We start from the raw sequence: 21886 nt of genomic DNA on the forward strand, positions 1-21886 counted from the left end.
TATGTTGTATGTAGATGGGTGAGATAGATTTTACGTGAGACACATTTTTGCATGGTGGAAATGGACTTTTTATTATGCCCACTTACAGGAACACAATGAGAACTCTCATTCACCAACAGATAACACTGTAGATGAAAATGATAAATGACTACAATCAGGGCCACGATTAGATGACTAAATGCACCTAATCTGTCATTGGTGTTACATATGTATAATTCATATTACGCAGGGTATACTTTACCTCCACAGACATGAAGTGCCTCTTCTCCAGAAGAATCTTCCCCATCCCCTGAAGCTCCTCATACTGCCCCCAGTGCTTGTCGATCTCCCTCTTGTATTCCTTGTGCCGTTTAATCAGCAGTTCTGCCCCGGCTACATCATTGGCCAGTTCCTCAGACACCACTAAAGCATTCATCTCCCTCGCCCAGATTCTAGTGTGGTAAAGCAGAGAATGTTGCGAGACATGTGCAGACACTCAGGTCATATAGAATGCATACATATAGAGAACATACGATATTTGGACACAATCATACAGGGTTATAGAGGGCACATTAGGCCTCAGTGTATATAACCCGGTTATTTGCACCAGTGAATGGACATGGATGAATATGGATGACCAGTTCTCTGCCTCCGTTTAGTACCTGCTGTATATTTAGTGCAACTTCAGTAAAGCAAAATTGCTCCGTAGCAAAATACTAAAGGGACTGTCCTAATGTTACACCACAATAAAGATTGTCTGTAATGCCTAACACTACAATAACTAAATATACCTTTGTCAATCAACAAATGGGCGCCTGAACCAAGGCCACAACTAGAAATCTGAGGCCCTTTATCAATGTTTCATACAGGATGGCCCCCAATGTGTTGAGTGAATAAAAACCACCACTACCCTCCCCACGCCTTCCTCATACACAACACTGCACTCAGAGGAGATGTCAGAGATGAACAGTAATGGGGCAGCAACGTTGGGCACTGCCAGACACTCCCAGCTGCCTGACTTGTATCTACCCACTGTCATCATCATCATCATGTATATGGTGCCACAGATTCTGTATTACCGGACATGGCAAACATGACCTCCTGGCATAAGTGATGTGAAAGCCGGTAGCTGTCCATACCGCTTCCTTGTAGTGTCCTTAGTTCATCTAGTAGGGCTCACCATTTAGCAAGCGGTGTATTATAAAACCCTGATCTAGAACACCTATGACTTGCCAGCTGTGGTTACATGTACCTTACATGCTGGGAAATCTGATTCTACTGCCAGACTGGAATAGAACACTGCAGAAAACTTTACTGTGAATACCAGATAACCTATATGAACACATACAGTAAAAAATAAAAATGGCCCTACACTGTGTCTGCACCCACACTATGGGCAGACATTTCTTTGTGTATTCTCTTATGGGATGGATGTCACTTCCAGAGTGAGCCTGGTATCAGCTCCTCCACTACTATCGAATAGTAGCACTCAAACATTTAAAGCTCAATGCAAGGCTGGGTGCTGTGACCTATCCGGAAGCAGAACATAATTATGGAGCCCTAGAATGTGGCTCTTGTACACAGGACTCTGGGACTTCAGATTGCTTGTTGTGATTACACAGCAGCTGTGTGCTGAATGCAGGCACCCACGCACGCTCTCTCTCTCTGTATGCTTTTGTGTGTGTGTGTGTGTGTACACGGGGGTGTGGGACGTGTGTGTTTGGTGTGTGGGTGTATGCTCTTAAGACTCATCTCTTCGCTAACCTCTGCTTTTCTAACTCTGCCCCATTACCTAGAATGTAAACCCTTGCGAGCTGTCCCCGCACCCATTACCCTCATTAGCTCTGAACTGATTTACAGCCAGACATCTTCCAGGGCCCAAAACACTTCTGGGCCCCATAGCTGTAGCACAGACTGCTCAGCTTATTGTTACACCCTAGGCAACGGGAAAAGACTATGGGAAGAAATAAGTAAATCACTGTACAATTACCTCCTTCTCAGTAACCACTTACATTAGCTCCCCGCAGTGACTGAAGTACACTTGTACTTGAGCTGCTTGGTTTAGTTTCTCTTTCCGTTCCTGCGATTTCTTGATAAGACTCCCCCAATACTGTCCCACTTCTTCCAGTCTCTCAGCCACATTCCTCTGGACTGGTGGGTGTAGCTGGCTTATGTGTTGTCCCAACTTGATGATCCGTTCCATTTCCTTCTTAATGGCTGCAAGATCCCTCTATAATAAAATCGATGCCACGTTATAACTGAGCAGGTATAGTGTAACTTACCATTAAGCTCACCACAGATCGTGATAGAAAGAAGGTTGGCAAAACCCTCTGGTTATAGCAGCCACACAGAGAAAATATGAGTCAGGAAATTATGTAACATAAAATAATAGTTCCCACAACACTGGAGCTTTGCACATTTACAAAAGCCTTTAGGGTGTTGTGTGGTGAGACCAATGGGAGGTTCATATTCACAAATGGTGGTTACTCACCTCAAAACCCTCGTGTTGACTTAGCAAGGTCTGCACCCCTGACAGGTCATAACCATAGTCATCGGTGTTCACAACGACTTCCTTCTCTTGTATCCAGCTCAGCAGCTCATCAACCTCATGATCAAACTGATGGACTTGGTGGGCAGTTGTCAACACCTGATGAACAGGAAAGAAAATCGTCAAAATGGGTATAATGTTTAGATCAGTAATGTTATACTTGCAGTAGTATGATGAGATGTCCTCAGGGAACCATAACACTATTGCCAGTATGCGCTTATGTGGTTATCTGAGTTCTTCAGAAACGTTTGGAAAACAATGGCCAGCGCTACATCGGATCAGTGTGTACTACAGTCACTCTTTTTAAGAACGCACCATGTGGGAGCTACACTAAGCCTTGGTGAGAGATAAAGTACCAACCAATCAGCTCCCAACTGTCACTTTACAGGCTGTGTTTGAAAAGTGCTGATTGGTTGGTAGTTTATCACTGTCCACTTTATCTCTCTCCAAGGCTTTAGGTGGGTACATATTAGACGACCCCCTGATGCGATGCCCGATGGTGGCGATGAACGTTATATCAATCGGTCGGCCCACACTGCATGATTCGGTGACTGACCGCCCGATATGTCGCTCACCGGCACCATTGAACTTGTTGGTGTCGGCAGCTGGGTCGCTTTGTCGTTCGTGCATGCACAGACAACGGAACGACCCCGAAGTCAGACAGGGGTGGGCAATAAGCGGCCCTCCACCTATTGTTGAACTACACATCCCAGCATTCCTTGCAACAGATTTAGCATGGTCAAATAGCAAAATTGTGGCAGGGCATGCTGGGATGTGTAGTTCTACAACAGCTGGAGGGACGCTTATTGCCCACCCCTACTAGACGATGAGCCTGATCTGTCGGCCCGAGTGTGTACCTAGCATTAGTACATCTCCCCCCCCAGGAATAATATTAATGCCAGGCATTACTCAGATTCAGAGGACGCACTGATTTTTTTGCTACGGCGCATGTGTCTGAGGGGTTGATGTATCAGAGAAAACAGTGGAGAAGTGGACCAGTGGAGAAGTTGCCCATAGCAACCAATCTTCTTTGAGGTAGCATTTGTCAAGTACATTCTATAAAATGATAGGTAGAAGCTGATTGGTTGCTATGAGGAACGTCCACTTCTCCATTCTTCTCACTGCTTGATACATCACTCCCTAAGTCACACTGCGTATGTGTCCTGATTGTGTCCGTACAGAGTTACAGTTGCCATGTCAGGTGCACGCAGGTAGAAGTGTATTGAACATGTAGGGTCCGTGCTTGGGAGGTGACAGGGAAGTGTTATGAGAGTGTTGCAGGCGTGTTGGTGACAGTGTTTGCATACACAGATGCTGGACTGCTCACATAGGAGGCCATACTCAGAGGGACAAACTGCACCTGTAGTTGGGCTGGTGCAAGGTTTGATGGTGCATACGATGGTGGCATCTAAGGACACACCAATCTGTATTACTGCGTGTATGGACACTGACAGTGGGTACCTCAGGCACACGGATGTACACCAGGGAAGGGCTTTGTTTGAAAAAAAGAAATTGCAGCTCTCGGCAGCAGTTTTGGACAAACGCCCAGAACCTGGCCCCCTCCCCCTTGGGCTGCACATCTCTGCTCTCAAGGCTTGACCACTGTGGTGAGTGAAGGGAGGAAAAAATAACTTGTACATTGCTGAGGCAGTCTTGGGACTCTCTAGGCAGGCACAGCCAGGGTACTTTATCCTTATATATATGTAGGCAGCCTGTTGTAGTACTAAACATGGCACTAACACACTGGCCATTTGCCACCCTGCCCCCTCGCCCAGCCCACCCATGCTATGGCTGCAGCCGAAAAACTCCCAAAAGAAGCAGAAGGAATGTACCCAATGCTGTGCTAACATACTCGAGCCATACTATGCGGCTGTAACCCTAACATTGGTGTACGTACCTTAGCCCTGTTCTGTATTGAGAAACAGAGGGCTTCCCAAGTGTTGTTCACTGCCTCTGTCTTCTTCTTGATGCCATCTGCCTGGCTGTGCGACTCATTCAGAAGACTCGATGCCAGTTCATTCAAGGCCAACATCTTGCTTTTGCCCAATGTCTCTACCTCCTTCACAAAGTTCTCAAACTCTTTTTCTAGCACCTGTGAAAAGAAGGGAGATGAAAATGAAAGATACTGTATATAATCAATGTACGGTGACCACATGTAAAACAAGTTGCTGATATATAAGGAGTTTCTCTATTTGCCTCCATTAGCTGCTTTTTATGAATCATGGGACACAAGTGGCAGAATGACTGTTACAGTGAACTACAAATGTATGTCCAAAAACTGAAAAACGTAAAAGTGATTCTGACATTTGGAAAAAAACAAAAAACAAACACTTAAAACAGTAACAAAAATAAATGGAAAAAAGTATATAAATGTCAGTTATGCAACACTGCAGTACAAGTACACATATAATGAAATTACTAATTTATGTTATACTACTGTATGGGCCAAATGTAATAGGTAGTCTGTTTTGGTAAATGGCGAGTTTGGTGCTAAACTCGCAATTTTTCACAACTCTCCAATGTAATAGGGTGTCTGTTCACTAAAACTCGCATTTTTCAGAGTTACTAAAACTCTCCATTCTCAAACTCGCATCCAGATGTTTTCACATTGAAAACAATCAACTCGCCCAATGTAATAGAGTGTCTGTTTTAGACTCGCAAAAAAAAGATTACCAAAAGTCCCCAAATCATAGACCTGCTTCAGGCTAGCGAGTACATCCTGAGCAGGTCAGATTAACACAGAAACATGCACATATCCATGAGATATGTACATGTTTCTGTGTGTACTTATGTAAAATGTGTTTAAATTAAAAAAAAAATGACGTGCACCCCCTCCCCAAAAGCATAACCAGCCCCGGGCTTTATAAAGCCTGTTCTGGTTCTAAAATTACAGGGGCCAAAATGCGTAGGGGGTCCCTGTATATTAAGAACCAGCACAGGGCTTTGTTGAGCTGGTCCTGGTTCTGGAAAATCAGGGGGCAAAACGAGTAGGGGTCCCCTGAAAATTCCTGAACCAGCACCGAACTCTTTCTAGCGGGGGGATAATGCCACACACAGCCAGGGAAAACCTTTCACCGGTTTCCCCGGCCAAAGCATTATCCCTGACCGCTAGTCAGTCCAGGCCGGGGATCCCTGGGGATTTGGGTACCCCCCACAAGATTAACATCAATTAATCTTGCGGTTACTATGTAGCGCCTCTCACCATAGACGGGCTATGGGGATTTCTCACCATAGACGTCTAAGGGAGACAGAGGCTGGCCGCATTCAGCTAATCAGGGAGCTGCTCCGACGGAGATGCTCCCTGATTGGCTGGCGGCCCCTGCACCGACGGGGCACACGTGTGCCCCGGTCATTTACGCGGAGCAAAGGTATGTGTACACACATACCTTTGCTCAGTCCGGCATGGATCAGGTTTTTTTCGTTTTTTTATTTTAACCCCTGGATTGCCTACTTGCAGAAGAGGACGAGATCTACGCATAGGAGAGGTGAGTATGGATTTTTTTTTCAGGTACACCCCTATGGATTACTTCGGATACTAGGTGAGTATGTGTGAGTGTGAGTGTGAGTGTGCATGTATGTTTTATTAAAATTATACTTTCACGGTGTAAGTTTGTTTGTTTACGTATTTCTTTAGTTGTGGAACTACAAGTGCCAGCGGGCCCGTAATGCCCCGCATGCTGGTATTTGTGGTTCTCCAAATACCAGCATGCAGGGGAGGCTTGCTGGTACTTGTGGTTCTACAAATAAAGACAATATGGAAAATTTAATTTTACACTTTCACTTTACACTATCAACCCGGCACCCACCGCCCTAGGGTGCCGGGGATAGCCCCGGGCTATCAGTCTAGGCCTGGGGTGCCCTGGAGAGGGGTACCCCTTTATTGGGGGGGGTACCCAACTCCCCAGGGATCCCCGGCCTGGACTGACTAGCAGTCAGGGATAATGCTTTGGCCGGGGAAACCGGTGAAAGGTTTTCCCTGGCTGTGGCATTATCCCCCTGCTAGAAATAGTTCGGTTGCGGTTCAGGAATTTTCAGGGGACCCCTACTCGTTTTGTCCCCTGATTTTCCAGAACCAGGACCAGCTCAACAAAGCCCTGTGCTGGTTCTTAATATACAGGGGCCCCCTATGCATTTTGGCCCCTGTATTTTTAGAACCAGAACAGGCTTTATAAAGCCCGGGGCTGGTTATGCTTTTGGGGAGGGGGTGCACGTTGTTTTTTTTTTAACACACACAGAAGCCATCATGGATCTCACTGATCTGTGATGGCTTCTCTAAAACTCGCACCTTTTAATGCTACTCGCATTAAAAGGTGTCAGTTTACATAGTCCTAAACTCGCCTGCACTCGCAAATGCAGTAGCCTCGAGCTGAAAAGTTCGCAGGCTATTGAATTTGCGAGTTTCAGTACAAACTCGCACTTTTTAAAAGTGCGAGAAAGTGCGAGTTTGTACTGTTACTAAAACTGACTACCTATTACATTTGGCCCTATATGTTTTTTAATCTTTAATGGGAGAGGATAACATACCTCCCAACCATCCGGATTTCAGCAGGACAGTCTCATTTTTCGGGCACTGTCCCACCTTCCCACCCACGGGCCGCCGTGTCCCTCAGGCAGTCGGGAGGTTGGGGACTCTTTCACACTGTCGTAGCTCTGCTAAGCATGCTCGCAGCATCCAATTAGTGCAGCGAGGAGGCTGGGGTTAGCCCAGCAGCTGACGCAAAATGTGAGGTGTGACAAGCAGTCACGCCCCCAAAACAACTGTATAACTGGAAAGAGGCCACACCCCTTTTCAGACGCACGCACAGGGGTCCAGACTTTGAGATCCCAGATGTTGGGAGGTATGGAATAACAATGAGAAACCCATAACTGTAAGGTACAGATGTGTCCTTATACATCTAGGGGTATATTTACTAAAGTGCAGGTTTTTAGAAGTGGAGATGTTGCCTATAGCAACCAATCAGATTCTAGCTATTATCTTCTACAAGGTGCTAGTTAAATCTCATTGGTTGCTATGGGCAACATCTCCGGTTCTAAAAAAAACGCACTTTAGTAAATATACCCACTAGCGCAGGGGTTCCCAACCACGGTCCTCAAGGCACACTAACAGTCCAGGATTTAAGGATAGCCATACTTGAGCACAGGTGACTTAATTAGTACCTCAGTTATTTTGATTTAACCATGTGTGCTTTAGCATGGATAACACTAAAACCAGGACTGTTAGTGTGCCTTGAGGACCGAGGTTGGGAATCACTGCACTAGCGTCTATATGCCAAACGGTGTAAGACTCTCTGAGTGTAGCGTACCGTCTTTTCCTTTTCATTTTGTGTTTTATACGTATCACAGATTAGAGAAGATAGCATGCATCTTTAACCACATAGGAATTAGTTTAAAACATGTACAAAGCCGCAGTTGAAGCACAACGAAACTTGGCGTGAAAAAATGCCGCATCCACTGTATCGCAGCACTCCGTACACAGATTCCGACAGATAGACAAACGTCACACATCAAATTGATCAGTGTAATCTGCCAAAGTCGTTTTCTCGCTTCCAGTTGTTTTATTTATGCGAATAAGACACACATTTTGAGCAAGGAAGATGCTTGGCGCTGCCGAGTAACACAGGGACCTGGTGCACCAAGAGGGGCTGTTTGGCGCAACTGAAGCCACAGTGTACTAGGACACATCGGTAGGAAATAATGTTTCCTTTGAAGGCATGCAGTACACTTCTAGCCTGTGGGTGTCAGTGTTACTCTTGTTATTTTAGAGACTGGTACTCATGAACAGAAGTAACAACAATCACTACAGGATCTATTTAATCATTGAGAATGGCAATTCCTTTCTAGATACACATTCCTGTACTGCACATGTGCACCAAAGAGTGTGTCTGTATATGGATTTTTTGCATATGGCTGACTTGTGTTCCTTTACACCTGGAGAAGTGGAACTAGGGTGGGCAAGCATACTCTAAAGCTGGGTACACATTAGATGGTTATCTAGACTATTTGACAATTTCCTAACGGATCTGAGCGACAAATCGTTGAAATCGTCCAATGTGTATGCACTATAGGCCTGATTCAGGTTGGTTCGCACGCACCCCGCTCGCTGTGAAAATATGCTAATGAATGCAATTGCACGGAACCCGCAGCACTATACCAAGACGCCCATCACTGTATAAAGCCGCCCACTTCCCATGACATGCATCCGCAAGTTAGCGAAAACATCGAGTAACATCGGAACCATCCACACAGTTGTGTTTGACCTGACCCTACCGCAGAAACTGCTAAACTTCCTGCAGGGGCTTAATTATGCACACCGCTGTAACGGCGTTTAAACGCCCAGGCGCGCCTGCGTTTCTCTGATCACCCCCCGTCACCACCCTTAAACAGTCACTTCCTGTCAATCACTGTGTGAAGACTCTGCGTGCTCGCTGCGATCCTTCCCGATCGCTGTGGCCGGTTCGCGCACTGCGTCTTATACACATGCGCAGATTGCAAATATCGGCTGGCTGCGTGCGAACACAGCCTTGCGAACCAACCTGAAGCAGACCCTATGTGCGCTCCCGCTGGGTCATCCATCGCATCTTCAGATCTGCCGTACATGCTGCTTAATCTATAAAACGATGCACGATATATCGGTCATTTGAAGGTTTGCACAGTGTGTACACACTATGGGGTCTATTTACTAAGCCTTGGATGGAGATAAAGTGAGCGGAGATAAAGCACCAGCCAATCAGCTCCTAACTGGAATGTGTTTGAAAAATGACAGTTAGGAGCTGGTTGGTTGATACTATCTCTGTACAATTTATCTTCATCCAAGACTTAGTAAATAGACTTATATCATTTGTACAAGAGTTTCCAGGGAATACGGGATGGACCATTGCGTCGTTTGCACATCGTCTTATGTGACATATTAGACATGGACGAATCCCCCAGTTACACTTTTTAGGAAGCACATCTCTTGCAGGTAACGGAGGGTGGGCTCAACGCTACAAAGGGATGATTATGATGGTTATGAGCAGCACTTCTGATTGGTTGACTGCATACGAGTGTAAATCTCTGGGAAATGGCCAGTGTGCTAATTTCCTGGTGATTTGTGCTGCTGCTGCAGCACCGACGCTGGACTCTGGAGGGGTGAGTATTAAACATGGGTGCAGGGTGTGCGGTGTGTGGGTCTCCCTGCACCCATTACTGATACGCCAATGCTGCCAAGGCAATATTCTCCTTTGTGTATCTGACTCTTAGTTATCGTTACATTTATTGTGTACAAATAGGGTAATGCAACTTTACACTTATATCAGAAGTGCTACCAGTCCTATGCTGGATGTATCCAAGTCAATAATACACAACCCAGCTGTTTTTTTGTTTTCCCTCTACTGTTACCCATGTACGTCTTGTGCACAAATGTGTCCAAAGTTCACCCTTGTATGTAAGTTCCTTATTATATTTATAAGCATCACCTTAATGCTTTCCAGATCTTGCCCAAAGTTATCAGACTCAGCGGCTGCCTTCTTGCTGAGCAGCCAGGCCTCTATGGTATCTGCTTCCTTCAGATACTGGAAAAGCTGGTGCTGCTGTAGTAGCTGGCCTCTGCGCTGCTCGGCTCTCTCCAACAGGGACTGATATTCCTCCAGGACAGACTTCAGCTTTGGGATCACTGTAGAACTAGAACAGAAATGTATATTCCTTCAGTACTTGTTCCTAAAACGCTAGACAAAGTATATTTATGTCTTTATTATGTATTACCAGTAATTTATATCGCACACACATATTCCACAGCAGTATACAGAGAATAACTCGCATTAATCCCTGCCCCAGTGGAGTTTACAATCTATGCGCCTAACTCAGATTTTATTCTACTTGCAAATTTATGCTAATGTCGCAGAAGGCGTAAATAGACTGCTCCTGTCGGCTCCATCGGATCACTCGCTTGAACATCGGCCGTCTCAGTAGCCCTCAAGTTACCCAGGATGGCCATGAATTTCATGCTTCTGGGGCCAGTGAAGCTGCGTTGGAAGATGCAAGCACTGGCCTCTGCACGCAGGCTTTGCGTCTTCGGATGCAGCCGTGGTCAGCGACCACGCCCGCACCTGCATAACCACCCCTTTACCTCCCAGGTACTCCCACGAAATCCACACCCCAGCGCCCAAATTTGTTCTGTGGTAAGTAACTAGTGTACCCGCTAGACTGTGGGAAGGGCAGGGCATAACCACCCCTTTACGTCCCAGGTACTCCCACGAAATCCACACTCCAGCACCCAAATTTGTTCTGTGGTAACTAGGGTACCCGCTAGACTGTGGGAAGGAGTCCGCGCTCCAGAAAGGGGCATGGCTAAGCGGGGGAGAGGCATGTCACACTTGGGGGCGTGCCCAGCACTTACGGAGGTGCTGGGCTTCCCCCAAGCTCTCCCCTCATGGTGAATAGATGCCGTGCGCATACACACAGCTTCTATTCACCTGGCGGAGATAGGTCACCGCAGCTTTTCCCACCCGCTGGACACTGCGGCCCCGCGGTTGGAAAAGGCACAGGGCAGGCTGTTTCAGCGGGGCGCCGCTAAAAGGGCAGGCAGCATTTTGCCCCTTTAAAATCAGGCAGGGAGCGGCGCCCCACTAAAACAGCCTAGTGGGAACACTAGTAACAATTGGGACGTATGCACAGTCGGCCAACAACATGAACATCGGCTTTGCATGCGTTTAGCGTGTGACTCAGAATCAGGCCTATAGACACTAGGGGTTCATTCTTGTAAGAAGCCAATTACCCTACCAGTATGATTTTGGAGTGTGGGAGGAAACAGGAGTACCTGGAGGAAACCCATGAAAACATACAGAGAACATACAAACTCCACACAGAGATAGCCTTGGTCGGGAACTGTAATCATGACCTCAGTGATGTGAGTCTGCAATTTTAACCACAATGCCACCCTGCTGGTACAATGATCATATACAATATAAGTAGGGATGTGCGCTGGACCATTTTTGCCGGATTTGGATTTGGTTCTAATTCGTCGTCCGGTTTTGGATTTGGATTTGCCAAACTGCGGTGACTGGCTTTGGATTTGGATTGTTTTTACAAAAATTTACAAAAAAAGCTAAAGTCACATAAATTGGTCCTTTTTTTCTTCTTAGAGTATCATTAACCTCAATAACATTAATTTCCAGTCATTTATAGTTAGACCACCTCACAGCTTATAGTATTGTTTTCAACATTATTGGCCAAAGGTTAAGGTGAGCCGACTGGTTACTAAGCGACAAAGCAGCGGTGCAGCGGCACAGACACCACAATTTAAAGCACATCTATGAAACATTGCCAGACAGCAGTGGTAGAAATGACAAGTAGTGCACCCACCTAGTGGGTTACGGCCAGCAGAATCACAGTACTTGTATACACAGTGGGCTACGGCCCAAGGAGTCACAGTGCACATTACACCGCACATAGTGTCCCTGATTCACATTACACCATAAAGTAGTGTCTCTTATTTATGTTATGACACACAGTAGTGACCCTTTTACACAATGCCCACAGTAGTGCCCATTTTACACAATGCCCACAGTAGTGACCCTTTTATATAATGCCCACAGTAGTGACCCTTTTACACAATGCCCACAGTAGTGACCCTTTTACACAAAGCCCACAGTAGTAATGCCCCTTATACAATGCCCACAGTAGTAGTGCCACTTATACAATGCCCCCAGCAGTGGTGTCCCTTACACAATGGCCCCGTAGTGGTGCCCCCCATGCAGTCCCCTTAGTAGTAGGGCCCCCTATGCAGTGCCCCCAGTAGTAGTATGCCCCCCAGTAGTATGCCCCCCATTAGCATGCCCCCAGTAGTATGCCCCCCAGTAGCAGTGCCCCCATTAGCAGGCCCCCAGTAGTAGTGCCACCATTAGCAGGCCCCCATTAGCATGCCCCAAGTAGTATGCCCCCAGTAGTAGTGCCCTAGTAGTAGTGCCCCCATTAACATGCCCCCAGTAGTAGTGCCCCCATTAACATGCCCCCAGTAGTGGTATGCCCCCCATTAGCAGGCCCCCAGTAGTAGTATGCCCCCCATTAGCAGGCACCCAGTAGTAGTATGCACCCCCCTTAGCAGGCCCCCAATAGTAGTAGTGCCCCCCCTTAACAGGCCCCCAATAGTAGTATACCCCCCCTTAGCAGGCCCCCACTTAGCAGGCCCCCAGTAGTAGTATGCCCCCCCTTAGCAGGCCCCCAGTAGTAGTATGCCCCCCCTTAGCAGGCCCCCACTTAGCAGGCCCCCAGTAGTAATATGCCCCCCCCTTAGCAGGCCCTCAGTAGTAGTATGCCCCCCATTAGCAGGCCCCCAGTAGTAGTATGCCCCCCATTAGCAGGCCCCCAGTAATGCCCCCTTACACACACACACAAACAAAAAAAACTTACCTGAATCCCCGCTCCCATCACCATCCGCTCTGCTCTCTGCTGTACAACGCGCGGAGGGAGCCGGAAGACGGAGCTCATGAGTGAGCTCCAACCGGCTCCCTCCGTGCAGCAGCCAATGAGAGTCTATGTGACTCTCATTGGCTGCTATTACAAACACACAGCTGCCGCTGGCGGCTGTGTGTTTGATCTGTGTAGGGCAGACCGCTATCAGCGAGATCGTGGGGATCCATTAGCACCCGTACAATGTTCGGGGCTAATTGGATACCGCCCTAAGTCTACATGTGTCATCTTTGAAACAGGCATATCAGTTCACCAGAAAAAAAAACTAAGACTGAAGAACAAACTGTGTGTTCACAAACTTCACAAATCCCTGAGGAGAGTCTTAATGGTGTCCCGGAATGCTATGTATGAGTCTGACAATTCTGACACTATACACCTAAAGAAGCCTCCTTCCACCATATCCACACCCTCTGCAAAGCTGGGGATGAGGAGGATATTTGCGCATCTGACACTAATGATGATGTTGATCATGAGGATGTTGTTTGTACCAAAGTAAGTCAGCCACCAGTGGCAGCAGTTCTTGCCCATGATAAGAAGTTCAGCCATTGTCATGCCTGGACATAAGACCAAAAAGCAACCTCTTTCGTGTGGAATTATTTTTACCCATATCCTGACAATATTTGTCTGTACCGTTTGTGAAGCTAAATTAAGTAAAAGTAGGTATGTTAACCATCTAGGAACCTCCTCTCTGGTACGTCATTTGCAGCGAGTTCATGCAAATTATTTGAAAAAACTAAAAAATCCTGTAAAATAATACCAAGCAGTGCAGCTAGCAGCAGCATGGATAGATCCCAGCACAAGCAATCTCCACCACCAACATCTTCATCATAAATCTCCTCAGTAATGATTGGAGGTAGTCCTTCTGCATCCAATTTGCAAAGGCCAGCTCCCCTTATCCAGGATTCCCCAGAAGAATCCTTGCGTGCTGATGCTGGGATGAATCTTCTTTCCAGAAGGGGATTAAGAAAACTAGTAGTTTCAAACAACAATTGACTGTGAAACTATCCTTTGGAAGAGGAAGCAAGTATGAAAGCTGCCATCCAGTTGCACAGCTTGTTGGCGGCTGCCTGGTACAATGAAGAAAGTAATTATTTATTTTTAAACAAGGCGCGTATGATGTCATGACGTCATGCATGCCGCATCGCTGCGCTGTCGGGCTGAGGAGCTGGCCACAGTGTGAAGGGCACTGCCACAGTCAGAAGATACAAGAGATGGCAAGTATCTGTGGGATGCGGGGGTCCAGGGGCTGGAGAGACAGAAGGGGCTGGCTGGTGAGAGAGAAGGGGGGCTGGCTGGTGAGAGAGAAGGGGAGCTGGCTAGTATACTGACATCATTTATCGTCTTTAAAAATTATTATTTTATATTTTCTTCTTGTTCTATATGTCGCTACTAATTGCTACTAATAGCTCAACTCTGAAGGCTTTACTAGTGCTTTTACTTTGCCCGGTTACATTTATGCTATTTTACTTGCTATTATAATATTATTACCTCTCTGGATTATCACTCTCAGTCTGTAGGCTTCTCCCAGTCTCCTTTAGTTTGTTGATCCTTTGGGAGAAGCCTTCAAGGTCCCGTATGGTGGTGTCTAACTTCCGCAACAATGCTTGCGTGGACTCTTCGTTTTTCCCATTGTCGGGTGATTTGATCACAAACCCTCTTTCTGCCATCCATGTTTCAGCCTCTGAGAGCTGAGGAGAAAAGATATGATCATGGCTGTAAAAATAAGCTGAGACTAATAATGAATATTTATCTAAACGGTTCCGAAGGCTGGTGCTAACATAAAAGAGTTTGTGCTAAAAACATGCTTTGGTATATCCAGACCACATCACGCTTATTAACTTGATACTTCTTGTAAACCTCTTTATTGAGCGCATTAATTGTATAATGTGATGGACAATTATAACACACACTTAATACAGTCACCTCGGTAAGAAACTGTTGGGCTTCGCAGGCCTGTGTCAGCCTTTTACGCCTACGGTCTGCCTCCGCTTTTAATGTTTCTGTAGCCACTTCCAGTTGATGTAAACGATCATCAATCTCTTGGCTTGCAAAATGGTTGCCTCTCACCAACTTCCGCCCGGTGCCCATCACAGCTTTAGTCAATGCCTCTCGGCTACTGATTTCATTTTCTAAATTCTGACCAAACAAAGAGTTGAAAAAGTTTTACAAGTTGTATAAAATGACAGCTCTGGGGATCTTCTCCAGTGCTCTTAGAATACTCTACCTGGTGCTTCTCCAATAATGCCTGTGCAGTGGTCAATGACTGTCCACATTCCTTAGATGAGGCATGGGGCATCTTGTCTTCTATCCATGCCAGTTCATCATCGATATCCCGGAAAAACTGGTCTAATAACTTTCTACCTTCCAAACCTGCTCTCCATTCCTGTAATGGTTCATTAAGACTCTTGTACCTAATGAAAAAGGACACTTTATATACTGTAGGCCTGTAGAACTAGAATATGTTAGCATATATGGTAAGATGATGGGCGACAAATATAAATAAAGAGAGGCAGCTGGAATTAGAATAGATTACCAACCTGTGAACCAAAATCCTAACTCTGTCTTCCATTTCATCTGCCAGAAAGTGACCTTCTTTTCGGAATTCAGCTGTCTTATTTGCCAGGACCTGCAGTCTCTCTCCGTGGCTGGAGATGTCTTCTTCCAGCTCTCCAAGCTTCTGAAGTGTCATGAGATCTTTACCTTTATTTGTCAGGTCCAGCTGGGCTTCCATGTGGTCCAACCACTTTTCAAAGTCTTCTAAGCTCCTCTTAAATTGCATTGCCTGTATGACAAGAGGCAGCGAGTACCCGATTACGTCAGAATAAAAATAATAACTCTGCATTTTAAGGAAAAGTGGAAATTATGGTCAGTCACCTTATAGGCATCATGGAGTTTGTTCGCCTTGTCTAAACATTTTTCCATCAACTCTGTCCACAGTTCCTCCATTTCATCAAGTCTGGTTTGTATTATTTGAGAGGCATAATGATTGTCCTGCAACATCTTCTCACCATCCTGTAGAGTAAAAGCTTATTCAATAGCGGTTTTGTACAGGACATATAAAAAGTGAGAGTGTTCTACGTCATCACCAATAAGCCATATCTGTGATTGTGCTAAACAAGGCCTCTTTCTTCCTAATCAGCCAGTTACTTCCTTCTGTGCACCACCATGCTCCATCCAGAGTACAGTATCTCACATTCAGACATCTGGGAACTCAGGGCCTAATTCAGACCCGCTCGCGAGCGCTGAGCGCTCGCAAGCAGGTCGATCTTAGCCCAGTGTGCCGGGTCCGTCGTGCGCATGCGCAAGACCCGGATAGCGACGGCCAAGCCGTCGCTATGGGTCTCGCTACAAAGGGGGCGTGCTGTCGATGGTGAGTGACAGCACGCCCCCTTTGGTGAGCGTGCCGGGGGCGTGGCTGCCCAGACGGAGGCGTTTCCATGGGAATGCCTACCGTCTGGGGCCGGCCCCACTGACATCACAAGTGATGTCAGTGGGAGTGCTCTCGGCTCTGATAGAGCAGAAAGCACTCCAGGGCTTGCGGCAACGAGACCCTACAATCTTTTTGCCCGCTCGCTATAGCTGTGGGTGGTCACCCACAGCTATGCGAGCAGTCAGGAGGCCGCTCTAAAATTAGGAAGGACGGCCCTGATTTAGAGCGATCGCTTTGTCAGAGCGTCCGACTCTGAATCAGGGCCTCAGTTAGCAAGAGATAATATATTAGAAGTTTCCCCCAAGATTAAGCAGCACCAACTAGCTGATATTTTAGCTATGGTCCAGGGTGGTGCAATAATACAGTATATGTCCATAATGTTGACACCAGAATGTTGTCATAGTCTGAATGTCGACAAAGAAAGAATGTCAGCATTCAACATTCACAATAATATGAGATATGGTAAGAACTTACCTTTGTTATCTCTATTTCTACGAAGTCCATAGGGCTCCACAGGATACCTTGGGTATAGGTGTGACGTCAGTCATCGGGCACCATAGAGTTAAACTTTCAGCCTCCCAGGATGCACTAGGATCCTCCTCCTATACCCCGCCCCCGAGCCAAGGCACCTCAGTTAGTTACCAAGCCATAGACCGGAGGAGGAGAAGGAAGAGAGAGAAAGAAGATCTGGATACACACAAGAATCACACTCTCACCAGAGGGAGACGGAAAAAACGGTGACCAGAACAAAGCCCATCTGCAGCACAGGTGCGACAGGGCGGGAGTCCTGTGGAACCCTATGGACTTCGTAGAAATAGAGATAACAAAGGTAAGTTCTTACCATATCTCATATTTTCTACATCAGGGTCCATAGGGTATCCACAGGATACCTTGGGGATGTCCCAAAGCAGTATCCTTTAAGGGTGGGGACGCTCCTGTGCAGAAAGGAGAATCCACCGCCCGAAGGAAGCATCCTGAGAGGCGAAGGTGTCAAACCTGTAATACCTCACGAAGGTATGGACAGAGGACCACGTAGCAGCCTTGCAGATCTGGACTGCAGAGGCACCACGTAGAGCTGCCCACGAAGGACCCACAGACCTAGTGGAATGAGCCTTCACAGAAGGAGGAACCGGCAGGCCTTCATGAAGATAAGCTTCAGAAATAGCCATATGGATCCAGGCTGCCAAAGTTTGCTTTGAAGCAGGCCAACCCTTTTTACGGAAGCCATAGAGGACAAACAAGGCGTCCGACTTCCTAAACGAAGAAGTGCGGTCAACATAAGTCCTTAAGGCCCGCACAACATCCAAAGAGGCCTCACCCACTGAAAGACCAGGTGAGTTAAAGGCCGGAACAACTAATTCCACATTAACATGAAACTGGGAAACAACTTTGGGAAGAAATTCAGGCCGAGTGCGGAGCACTGCCCTGTTCCCATGAAAAATCAAGAAAGGGGTCTACAAGAAAGAGCCCCTAAATCAGAAACACGTCTGGCCGAAGCTATGGCCAGAAGGAAAACAGTCTTAACTGTTAGCCATTTTAGATCCACTGAGCCCAGTGGTTCAAACGGCGGTCCCTGGAGAGCCCTCAGGACCACAGCCAAATCCCAAGGCGCCACAGGTGGAACAAAGGGCGGCTGAATGTGGAGAACACCTTGCATAAAGGTTCGCACATCCGGGATTGTAGCAATCCTACGATGAAACCAGACAGACAGGGCCGAAACCTGTACCTTCAAAGAAGCAAAGCGAAGCCCATGATCTAGTCCCGCTTGTAGGAAGGCAAGTATCCTAGACAGACGAAACTCCCGTGGTGCATAACCTCTCGGTTGACACCACTGGAAGAACGTATGCCACACGAGATGGTATATTCTCGCGGAAGACGGTTTCCGAGCTCGTAACATGGTACGCACAACAGAGCTGGAAAACCCCCTGGACCTCAACATGGCTGTCTCAACAGCCACGCCGTCAAAGACAGCCGAGTCAGGTCCGGGTGAAGACAAGGACCCTGCGACAGAAGGTCCGGTCATAGCGGCAACCACAGAGGACTGTCCACGGACAGACCCTGAAGGTCTGAGAACCATTGCCGTCTGGGCGACGCGGGAGCTATCAACAGGAGCATCCCTCCTTCCTGTTTGAATTTCCGGATTACCCGTGGAAGAAGGGAAACCGGAGGAAATAGGTATGCGAACCGGAACGTCCACCGGACGGACAGAGCATCCACCAGAGACGCCTCTTCGTCTCTTGTGGGGGACCCGTACACCGGCAACTTGTTGTTGTGCCGGGATGCCATGAGGTCGATCTCTGGAAGACCCCACCTGTCCACCAGCAGTTGAAAAACGTCCGGGTGCAGGGACCATTCCCCCGGATGAACGTCCTGGCAACTTAGAAAGTCCGCCTCCCAATTTAGCACTCCCGGGATGAAGACCGCTGATATGGCCGGAAGATTGCGCTCCGCCCATACCAGGATCCGTGACACCTCTACGGAGTTCCAAGATATTTATTGGAAGCTCCGCTTCTGTCGGCGTCCACCTGCCCTGGAACAAGTGTGGACCCGAAACTGCTCCCCAGCCCCGAAGACTGGCGTCCGTTGTCAACAGGACCCAATTTGGTACCCAGAACGGACGTCCCTTGTTGAGATAGGTCGTCTGCAACCATCAGGCAAGGGACAGGCGAACCTCCGGGGTGAGCACTATCGTCTGGGACTTTAGAGACTGAGGCAGCCCGTTCCACTTGGACAGGATCAGATGCTGCAGAGGTCTGGAGTGAAACTGGGCATATTCCACCATGTCGAACACCGACACCATGGAGCCCAGTAACCTCATCGCCGAGTGTAGAGACACCCGGTGGCTGTGCAGACAACTGCGCACCCTCGACTGTAAAGCAGAGATCTTTTCCCCCGTCACAAAGATCCTTTGCTGTCTTGAGTCCAATAAGGCCCCGAGGTGCAGAATCCGCCGAGACGGGATTAGAGTGGATTTCTGCCAGTTTATTAACCAGCCGTGCCGTTGCAGTAGCGCAATGGTCAGGTCCAAGTGGCGCAGAAGGAACTCCGGAGATCCTGCCACTAATAACAGGTCGTCCAAGTACGGCAACATGGGGACTCCCTGCAGCCGCAGAGAAGCCGCCATAACCGCCATCACCTTGGTGAACACACGCGGTGCTGTCGCCAGGCCAAAAGGCAACGCCCGAAACTGAAAGTGGTCGCTGCGGATTGCAAACCTGAGGAACTGTTGATGGCGCAAAAGAATAGGGACATGCAGGTAAGCGTCCTGTATGTCCAATGACACCATGTAGTCCCCTGGTTCCAGCGCCAGAATGATGGACCGTAGGGTCTCCATCTGAAACTTCGGCACCCGCAAAGACTTGTTGAGAGCTTTGAGGTTGAGAATCGGACCCATTGGGTTTCTGCACCAAAAAGAGATTGGAATAGAAACCCTGGCCCCTCTGGGAGAATGGAACAGGCACTATAACTCCAGCCTGGAGCATAGTGTGCAAGACCTTCCGCAGCTCCGTGGCCTTGTTCCGGTCTGATGGTAGACCCGTGGTGATAAAATCGAGCCGGGGGTCTGTGCCGGAAAGAGAGGGCGTACCCGTGGGAGACCACCTCGAGAACCCAAGTGTCTGTCGTGGTGACCGACCAACACTAGGCGCACTGCAGCAGGCGGCCTCCCACTTTGGGATCCCCCAAAGGGAGGCCCGGACCGTCAGGCCGCAGGCTTGTCATCTGGCTTAGGGGCCGGACGTCTGGTACTCCATGCCTGCTTCCGGGGCTTGGCCGATTTCTTGGGACCAGCCTGTCGAGGAAAAGACTGTGGTTTGGGCCTGCCCTGGGCCCTATAAGACCGAAAGGACGATGGTCCTGAACCAGAAGGAGCAGCGGCCGACGGGAGACATGCCGATTTGGCTGCCGCCACTGTGGCTACAATCTTGTCCAGATCCGGACCGAAGAGAACTTCTCCGTTGAAGGGCAACGCCTCCAAACCCTTTTTGGAATCAGCGTCCGCCTTCCATGAACGCAACCACAAGGTGCGTCGAGCAGCCGACGCTGCTGAAGAAATTCGAGACACCAGAGTACTAATGTCTAAGGCCGCCTCGTTGATATAAGTGGCCGAATCACGGAGATTACCAATCAACTCCGCCTGATCGGCCGGACAGTCGGAATCAAAAGACGCCTCTAATGAATCCGCCCAGCGCTCCATCGCTCTGGCAACCCAGCAAATGGCCATAGCCGGCCGCGCTGCCCCCCCGCAAGGGAATAAGCGGACTTCAGGCAGATCTCTACCTTGCGGTCCGTAGCATCCTTAAGGGAGGACATGGATGGCATCGGCAATGTGGCACTACAGACAAGACGGGTCACGTGAGAATCCACCTGTGGAGGGGATTCCCACTTAGCAAAATAATTATCCGCGAACGGATAAGCCACCGCCAGGCGCCTCTGCGGCTGGTATCGCTTGCCAGGCTGTTTCCACGCCTCCTCTAAATGGTCCACTAACTGACCCGAAAGAGGAAAGACTGTGGCGTCACCCTTCACATCCTTAAAAAAGGCATACTTGGATTTAGCCGCTGGGGGAACTTCGTCCTCAATCACCAAGGCTGTGCGGACTGCCCGAATAAGTCCAGGAATATACACCTTGGACAGAGCGTCAGCGTCCTTAGTATGGAGAGGTTCCTGATCGTAAGGATCCAGAATCTCCCCATCATCAGACGTCCCTTCGTCATCCTCATAACGAGCCGACAGAGATGCCACCGGCCGTTTATGTGGCCGCATCACAGACTCCCCTTGCGACACATCCGACAAGTGCTGTACAGAACTCGTCAGGGAGTTAACCCACGCCGGCTCCTGAGAAACCGGGAGAGGGGAAATAGGGAGACTGCGGGGTACCACCAATTGTCTTGGGAAACCCTGCATGGGTGACGACACCACTGACTGCTGGGACAAACCCATCTGCGTAAACGCGGGCTGCGGAGCTAACTGGCCCACTAAGGTTGTAAGCGCCTGAGCGAAACAAGCCCAGGGCGGCTCCTGTACCGGTGCTGTAACCGTAATAGGCCGCGCCATTGACAAACACTGCCGGCAGAGGACCTCCGCGCTACCCTCCCCCTCCGCTAAAGGTACTTTACACGTAGTACACTGTAGCCGGAGAGGAAAATCACTTTCAGACATGATGGTACCAAGTATGTGACCCCTCTCACCAATTGTATTTTAAAGAGGCGAGAGACCACCCTGCAGCACCGCACCGCAAGGGCTTAGCAGAAAGAACAGGGACAGTAATAAAGCTGAGTCAGAATAGAAGATACAGGCAGCAGCGCTAGCACAGTCACATACAATGCAAAGAAAATCAATTCCTGCACTAACCAGCGCTGATCACTCAACTACGCAGACACAGAGTCTGGTAGGACACAGCGCTGCATACACAGACCTGACCACAGCGGAGGAGAGGTATGCGGGGGGACCCAGACCACGATGCCTCCGTCCAGGCTTCCAGC

General features: G+C 48.3%; 1 protein-coding gene across 1 annotated transcript in view; it reads right to left on the minus strand.

Annotated features, from left to right (window-relative positions):
* SPTBN5 (spectrin beta, non-erythrocytic 5) overlaps nucleotides 1-21886 on the minus strand; it is a 273171-nt gene that overhangs the window by 41251 nt on the left and 210034 nt on the right. The window contains exons 49-58 of the mRNA XM_088471253.1: nucleotides 15848-15985; nucleotides 15511-15755; nucleotides 15198-15384; nucleotides 14897-15109; nucleotides 14462-14661; nucleotides 9982-10186; nucleotides 4425-4619; nucleotides 2471-2626; nucleotides 1992-2209; nucleotides 242-431 (exon numbers count right to left, since the gene is read on the minus strand). Of these exons, the coding sequence (XP_088327379.1) occupies nucleotides 242-431; nucleotides 1992-2209; nucleotides 2471-2626; nucleotides 4425-4619; nucleotides 9982-10186; nucleotides 14462-14661; nucleotides 14897-15109; nucleotides 15198-15384; nucleotides 15511-15755; nucleotides 15848-15985 (1947 nt within the window). The remainder of the gene's footprint in view (nucleotides 1-241; nucleotides 432-1991; nucleotides 2210-2470; nucleotides 2627-4424; nucleotides 4620-9981; nucleotides 10187-14461; nucleotides 14662-14896; nucleotides 15110-15197; nucleotides 15385-15510; nucleotides 15756-15847; nucleotides 15986-21886) is intronic.

The sequence above is a fragment of the Taudactylus pleione genome, unplaced genomic scaffold, assembly GCF_031769625.1.
Source record: "Taudactylus pleione unplaced genomic scaffold, aTauple2 ptg000113l, whole genome shotgun sequence".
Lineage (NCBI taxonomy): Eukaryota > Metazoa > Chordata > Amphibia > Anura > Myobatrachidae > Taudactylus > Taudactylus pleione.